An 8,670-nucleotide genomic window follows, 5' to 3' on the forward strand; every position below is an offset into this window, starting at 1 on the left:
AACAATCAGTTTATGTATTTGCTGATGTGTATTGACGTGTTTTCGAAATATGCATGGGTTTGTTCCACTGAAAGATAAGAAAACAGTGACACTCATAAAGGCCTTTGAGCAGATTTTAAAACAAGGTAAAAAAACCTTGTAAACTTGAAACCGATGCTGGAACAGAATTTACCAATAGACTGTTTCAATTTTATCTCAAGGAACAAGACATTCACTTCTTTACTATAAATAATGAAACAAAAGCCTCTATAGTTGAACATTTTAATCCTACTCTTAAAACTAAAATGTGCTGCTATTTTACCCATAATGGAACATTCAAGTATATCTTGATATATAAAAATTTATTCAGTTCCTACAATAGGTCATATCACCCGAGTATTAAAATGAGACCGATAGACGTTAATCATTCTAATCGGAAAACTCTCTACAAACCACCCATAAAACCTCTGTACAAACCACACATGAAAGTGAAATTTTGATTCCATGTGGGTGATCAAGTTCGAATCAATAAACCAAAACACATCAAGTTAAAAAAGAATATATACAATTTACAATTCAGAAGAGATAGGAAAGAAACTCACCAATTACATTAGAAAAGTAAAATTCAGTCTTTCGGTGATTCTGTCACACACAAATGCCTTTCAGAAAGGTTCCATTGAATATCCTTTGAAGTATATAGAGTGCAAACCAGGGAAACTTACAAGAACCTATTGATAATGTATTTTTTGGTCTAGTACCAACATGTCTTTTTATATGATGTGTTGATAATGGTGCATTTAATGGATATTAGAAGAAAAATCCACACAATTTCAAACATTCCAGCATCAATTTCGTGGCAATTAATGTGGATGGAAAACAAATTCCTGCTCGACCTTTTAAATCTTATTTTGATGCTGACTTGTATGCACAAAGCTACAAAAGATTATTTAGTGAAATTGAAAACAATTTCAAGATCAAGGAATTGATATAAAATATTACAAATATTCGTAAAAGATATTCACTCTTTGTATTTGATCTTACACTCGACCTATCAACTGGTGATTCCCACTTTAAACTGGTGAAACATGGAAATCTATGAATAGATATGTGATTTGGTAAAGCTTTACTTAACACTATAAATGTTCTCGCCCATGCAGAATTTCAGTCCATATTAAAAACTAACCAGTCCACTGATATTTACGAATCAATGAGATTTATTCTCTACTCTCACAAGATCTGTGTACAAGAAAGAAACTTGAAGGTGTGTCAGCTACCTAACTGTGCAGAAAAACAACTGTACATCGTCAACTTGGATCCAAGTCATAAACCTGGAAGTCTGTGTCTACTTTGGTGGAAATTGGAAAGGAGAATATTTTGATCCCCTCGGTCTGCCTCTACAATCTCACAGCATAAGAACATTCATCTAAAAGAACTGTCGAAGTGGACTTACAATAAGAAGGTTGGGAAAGGACCTTATTTGACAGCCTGTGGACAATAATGTATATATATCATGGATATTACAGATGTAGACAGGTGTTCAAACAAAAATTAATGTCCAGATTTGGATCTAATAAATGATATATTTGTTCATTCTTTTGTTACAGATCGATTTATTTAATATAACAACACATTTACTGGATATATCTTTTTATATATATCAAAATTCTTATTGTAAGAAGAATAAATGCTTTTAAAATTAAATATATTGTCACAGTGGTTTACGTTGTTTAGAAGATTGTAACCTTCTTGTATCATAATAATCTTGTTTGTAGATGAAACAAAATAAATATGAAAATATATCACTATCGTACTGATACTGAACACAGTTATTTAGTCTCATACATTTTACGTTCCCTGGTGTTGTTGTCGTAATTCTATTATGTCGCCAAGCAACGTGAACAAAGCAACATACTCCTGGTGTTGTTGACGGGTCAATGCTCTCGGCAAGTTATACAAGATTCTCGAAATTGGGTGAAGGTCATGTTTATTTACTTCCGCCGCTGGAGTGGCATCTCTAATGCATTTGTGTGGCATCCAACGTATTTCTTTTACCGAAATATTTTATTGTTCCAAAATGGCTCTCTAGGAGAGTGCTGAAATATCGACATAATTTGCTGCAATTTATCAGTTTATCTTCTGATTAAGAGAAGATACTTTAAAGGTATCCATTAAAGGTATGAAAAGCTATTGAGAATATTCTAGTGTGTTGAGTGTCTTAAGTGTGCAAAAATGTTCACTATGATAGTGTGGCTCAATGGTTTCCAGTTTGCATCTGAAATAAGTAGTTTTAGGCCTGTTCTTGGTTACCATACGATAGCTTTAGGACTGATTTCGTTAAAGAAAGAGTGTTGAAGGCAGTTTCAGTTTATCAGAAGTTAATTTACTGTACAACGTAACTGTTTCTGTTACCGAGAAGGTGTATCCGAAATTGGTTTATGGCCGAAATTATATATAGTAATTCATTTGTAATACGAGACATTTTCTTTTATTTTTCGTATTTTCTCTCATCAAATGATGGTTACCACTCTTAAATAAACACCATTTCTTTTAAATAGTTTTTTTTTATTGTTAATTTTTTGCTTGGTACGGTTGGGGGTCGTTTAATCATTACCACTGTTTATGGAGTCGATCAATTATGATACAGTCTAACGAGTATTGCATTCTATAAGTCAAACTAATGGTATAATCTTTCGGTCTCTCACCAGATGTTAGTTGGTTTGTTTGTAATTAAGCATAAAGCTACACAATAGGCTATCTGTGCTCTGCCCACCACGGGTATCGAAACGCGGATTCTACCGCTGTGCCACTGGGGGTACAGATGTTAGTAGCCACAGTTGTTTTCCCTTTCAAGTGCCACTCTTTATAGACTCCAATGACAAATGTATTTGAGATGATGGTAAAAAATGATTCTACTTAACTGTTTCTGCTAAATGAGCACTAACTATCATGCCCCTTTGAAAGTTTCAGAAATCCTTTCTCTCGCCTAATCAAGATATTATTATATTTTTACATTTTCATGACTGAAACAATAATTTAATTTATCACGCTATCATTCTATTTTGCGTCTGCAAATAGATGGAGTATTCTTCAATTCTATGTGTGCAGTCCTAATAAAGTAAACAGTTATTGTATTTAAATTGGAAAATACTGTGTTTGTTTCTTTGTTTTTACTTAGGACACTGTATAACATTTTTAAACGAGATTTTAACTTTGTGTTTTATTGCTTAATATTTGTTGTCTCAATTGCTCAGATTTTTGCTCAGAGACTATCGAATTTTCAGTTAGTTATAAGGGAATCCGTAAATCATTGTTACTCGTGCAACAAAGTTGGAAGTAATAAAACTAATATGTGATCAAAACAAAATGATATATTTTAAAATTAAAACTGCGATGCTGCACAACAGCAACAGTTTTTAATACAGAAATAGAAACGTTCAAGATAAAAACCTTTAAAACGATTGGATAAAAGAAAATCCTGTCAAAATGATAAAGATATTTATATAGAAAGTATTTGTGTTTCTTCAATTTTATAAGAAAAAATATGACACCATTTATCATTGCAATCCATTTGAATTTATTAAGGTCATAACCACGTTTTAGTAATCATGCCTGATCTCTCTGATTAAAGACAAAAATACAAAATGCTGTCTTTTGAAAATGTGCAACATTAAATTGCTTTACATTTCTTTCCTAAACCGGAGCTCAAAGCTTAAACACTTAAAATAAAAGAGGATTAATTTATCTCCATCTTGAAAATGTTGCTGAAAAACAACAGAAACATTCTAAAAATCATTATATAAAATCATGTTGCCACATCCTCATGCAACACAGAAAGAGTGAAGAAACATTCTTCATTGTTGATTGATTTCAATCCAGTCGAGGTACTCAGTGATTCTTGTGTACACAGTAGGGATCTGTTTTCCACAGCTATACCCGAAGGACAATAAGCCAACTACACTAAATTTATCTTCCTCAAGAAGTACTAATGGGCTACCTGAAAAACCCTGTAAAAAAATTGTGTTAGGATGTTTGATAAAAATTGTAAAACAAGTTTAATATTACCACTAACCAAACAAACAACAATTCTAATTAAAATGTTGTTCTTTTAGATTAGTTATATTAATCGAGTCAGTATATCAAGGATTTAATCGAAAACACACTACAATAGCGACATTTTTAGACGTCAAACAAGCCTTCGACTCCGCCGGAACGACGCCCTAAGGTTCAAACTGTTTAAATATAATGTACCCGCTCCCATAATTAAATGGTTATCTAGTTTTTCTCACAAACAGAACCGCCAAAGTTAAAGTGAATAACGCCATATCCGATTCATTTCCGCTAAAAGCAGGAGTACCACAATGTTCAGTTGTAAGCCCGATACTGTATATTTTATTTGTAAATGACATACCATTCCCAGATTTAGCATACAGTCTAGCTTCTCAATACGCAGACGATATCGCGGTCTGGAGTGCATCACGCGATCCACTTGTTGCATCACCAGAGTACAAGAAATCTTAAACATCATTACTCACTGGTGCAATAAGTGAAGAGTAGTTCTTAACACTCTCAAGACACAAACCTTAGCTTTTCGCAGAAGTATAGGAAAACACAACAAAAAATCCAGAAAATTAAACTCGCAATATATAACACCTTATCACATTAAGTAAACGACAAAATTATTAGGAATGACCCTAAACTCGCGCATGAGCTATGAGACTTTAATAACATTCTAAAAAACACCAGTAAAGGACTGGCATACTTACGTCGTATCGGAGGCACGAACAAATGCTGCAACAGTCTTTCTATCTTGAAAATATATAAAGCGTACATAAGACCCCTATACAATATAGATGCTCTGTCATTTGCAACATGTCTAACACTATGTACAACAAGATACGCCAGCAACAACACACAGCATTCAGACTACCGATATACACCCCTCATGAATACGTCAGCAATCTCACCAATTTACCACTATTAAAGATCAAATTCACAAATTTGCTGAAAAATATTACAATAAAGCAAGCACTCGCAATAATCAGACTAGAACCTTCCATACACTAGTAGCCACGCCTGCTACATGGAGAAAGCACTCGCAATAGTCAGACTAGAACCTTCCATACACTAGCAACCACGCCTGCTACATGGCAAACTTACAACTAGAACCTTCCATACACTAGTAGCCACGCCTGCTACATGGAGCAAGCACTTGCAATAATCAGACTAGAACCTTCCAGACACTAGCAGCTACGCCTGCTACACGGCAAATTTACATACTAGAACCTTCCATACACTAGTAGCCACGCCTGCTACATGGAGAAAGCACTCGCAATAGTCAGACTAGAACCTTCCATACACTAGCAGCCACGCCTGCTACATGGCAAACGTACATACTAGAGCCTTCCATACACTAGTAGCCACGCCTGCTACATGGAGAAAGCACTCGCAATAGTCAGACTAGAACCTTCCATACACTAGCAGCCACGCCTGTTACATGGAGCAAGCACTTGCAATAATCAGACTAGAACCTTCCAGACACTAGCAGCCACGCCTGCTACACGGCAAATTTACATATCACCAGTAAATTACAAAAATCACAAGTCAACATACAGTAGTACAGTGCTTAAAAATATACGTCCATAACTTTTTTCTTTTCAGCCTCATATCTCGAGCACGGTCAGATAGATTATTCGGCGCCTGATCCGTGAAAGCGGGTTTTCTCCGGATACTCCGATTTCCCTCTGCATCAAATTGTTTAAGGTCATTGGATAATTTTATCCTTGCCCCCTGAAAAGGGCTATCAATCTTGTAACTCCAATAGACTCATTTCACCTATAATTTTACAAAGTCTTATTTGCTTTAAATCAATCAGTCTTTTTGGAAGCTATTCAAATAGCATCTCGCTCTCTCATACTGCATCTCTCTGCTCCGCTCCTCGTCGATAGCCGTCACCGCCACGTGGATATACAAAAACGCGTGCTTCTACTGCGGCTATCATTCGACGGTCTCTTTACGGCGACTTCCGGAGGACGTGTTTAAACAACTTACAGCGCTTTACAACAAAACAGCACGTTTAAACAAAATTATGCCAAGAGGCTTCTTCATCCGTTTAGTTTAAACCGCGTGGGGCTAAGAGAAAAACCACACAACAACAACCTTCTCGAAATCTTCCTCAAAGACACACACGCTTATACCCTCACACCCTACAACTTTTACGGTTCCTCCCCTTTCGACCTAACTACTATGATGACGGTTTCTTTCCAAGCCTGCAAAGTCCCGACCGCAATTATCTCCTGAGAAATTAATATAATGTTTCTCACCCTCGCCTCTTTTCCCACCAGCGTTCTTATTCGTTCCGAATTTATTTTTCTTAGGGGCACGGTCCAGGCATAATTTTTCGGCGCCTGAACAGTGAAAGTGGGTTTTCCGGGGCACTCCCGTCTCCCCCAGCAAAATTCTCCGGGGGCGAAGAGAAGCTAAAACACCGTTAATTCCTGCCACGTATCGATTATTGTTTTGTCAATCGAGTCACGTTGCTAATTTCCTTTTTTAACTTAATTCCCAATATTAAGTTCACATTCGAACTCGAGGAAAAGTATTCTTTACCGTTCCTAGACGTCAAGATTCCAAACAAGGTTAACACGTTTCGTTTATCATAAAAGAACTTTTACTACACCAATCTCAATAATTCTATCCCCAACTTCTTAGAACGTAATCTGGTCATATCATTGTTAAACAGAATTTTTAATCTTTGTTCGAATTATTTTATTTTACACGAAGAAATTACCCATCTACACAAATGCACATTAAATAATGGCTATCTCGTTGATTTGCTAACGAAGATTACACGGTCAATCCAATATTTCGGTAGGACACTATTCAGAATCTCACGCACACGAAACGCACACAGATCCTATGTCGTTGAACATATATATTACGTCGTCTAATGATCCTCCCTTCACACACAGATCCTATGTCGTTGAACATATATATTACGTCGTCTAATGATCCTCCCTTCACACACAGATCCTATGTCGTTGAACATATATATTACGTCGTCTAATGATCCTCCCTTCACACACAGATCCTATGTCGTTGAACATATATATATTAGGTCGTCTAATGGCACTCCCTTCACACACAGATCCTATGTCGTTGAACATATATATTAGGTCGTCTAATGATCCTCTCTTCACACACAGATCCTATGTCGTTGAACACATATATTAGGTCGTCTAATGATCCTCTCTTCACACACAGATCCTATGTCGTTGAACACATATATTAGGTCGTCTAATGGTACTCCCTTCACACACAGATCCAATGTCGTTGAACTGCTTATGACATAGTTTAATAATATTGTTCGATAGTGCCGGTGCATATTAAGACTTTGAATTTCAAATACCACAGAGCGGTCCATGTTATTTGTTAAAAAACAAAATCATCATTTTAGCTACTGACAAAGTTTAAAACAAAACTTGAGGGTTTAAGTCAACATGTAAGGCAGTCATTAGCTTTCTTCGTTTAAACGTTATTTCGTTTTGAATTGCGTGTAACAAGTTGCCTTCTACCAGTATTTGGAGTGCGTAGCATAAATAAAAATACAAACATCTACATCAGATCAACAGAGCTTTTAGAATTAGGAATTAAAATCTCTAGAAATATTGCTAACTATCAATTACAAAGCAATTAGAAATTGTGCTACGTTCATGTTTTCTTCCTCTTTTATGTGCGCGTTTATCCAATTTCCTCCTTATAACATTTGTATGTCTCTTTTCTTAATTGTATTAAAACATATTGACAATACACTTAAAGAACAATGATTGCAACTTCTACTTACGGCACAAGCATCAGTTCCTCCTTCAGGACGACCAGCACAAAGCATTGTTTTGTTAATAGTCACAGCTAATCTTTCATATTTGTCTTGACAATCCTTTTGATTCCAGATGGGTACTTGAAGGACCAACATATTTTCGCTAGTTTCTCCCTCTAAAAACAATTTTTTTTTTTATTTTCACCCACTATTAATTGAAGGACTGAAATCAAAATCTACTACCGTATTAAATGATGCCCCGAACGTTAATTTTTTTCAGTCTTAGACCCCTTTAATAATCACATTAATTGTGGTAAAATGTTTGCGTTATTTTTCTTAGTTTAAAGTAACTTCAATTATAAAGTATACAATTTGTATTTTCTTGGATAGTTTCTATTTTATTGTGACGTCTACTTACAAATAGTTAAGATATTTATTACAAGATTAGCTATGATGAAAAACCTTACTGCAGTTATATTAATAAAACTAATACAGCTAAAGTAACAAGACTTGAAAAAGAGTTTCGTTTACTGAAACGAAATGTAACTACTCCGTCTAATTTATGTCAGTAGCATAACACAGCAGTATTTTTAAGTTTCTTTTTTTTTATAATATTTCATATTTTCCAGAAGTAAAACTGACTAAAGTATTATGAGTAACTAAGAGTAACAATTTATTCAAACTAATAATTATGTTTTTGTACGATATACGTATAAAATCTTAAAGCTAAAAAAATATATTTAATTATCCTAAGCAAGATCGCTTTTACAATTGTTTATAAATATATATATATATATATATATATATATATATATATAGTATAGTAAGTTTAGTTTAGTTACTTAGTTAGTTGTTATTTACTTTACTTACGTTAACGT

The 8,670-nt window shown here is 34.8% G+C and overlaps 1 protein-coding gene across 2 annotated transcripts in view; it reads right to left on the reverse strand.

The window, feature by feature from the left end:
• Positions 1-3,529: 3,529 nt before the first annotated feature.
• The window catches only part of LOC106461556 (proclotting enzyme-like), a 30,200-nt gene continuing 25,059 nt past the window's right edge, over positions 3,530-8,670 (reverse strand). The window contains exons 6-8 of one of the 2 annotated variants that reach the window (XM_022388550.1): positions 7,820-7,968; positions 4,743-4,781; positions 3,530-3,983 (exon numbers count right to left, since the gene is read on the reverse strand). In XM_022388550.1, coding sequence (XP_022244258.1) covers positions 3,831-3,983; positions 4,743-4,781; positions 7,820-7,968 — 341 coding nt within the window. In that variant the 3' untranslated portion in view covers positions 3,530-3,830. The remainder of the gene's footprint in view (positions 3,984-4,742; positions 4,782-7,819; positions 7,969-8,670) is intronic. The other variant, XM_013921392.2, reaches the window with a different exon arrangement.

Source organism: Limulus polyphemus, unplaced genomic scaffold, assembly GCF_000517525.1.
Source record: "Limulus polyphemus unplaced genomic scaffold, Limulus_polyphemus-2.1.2 Scaffold985, whole genome shotgun sequence".
Classification (NCBI taxonomy): Eukaryota; Metazoa; Arthropoda; class Merostomata; order Xiphosura; family Limulidae; genus Limulus; species Limulus polyphemus.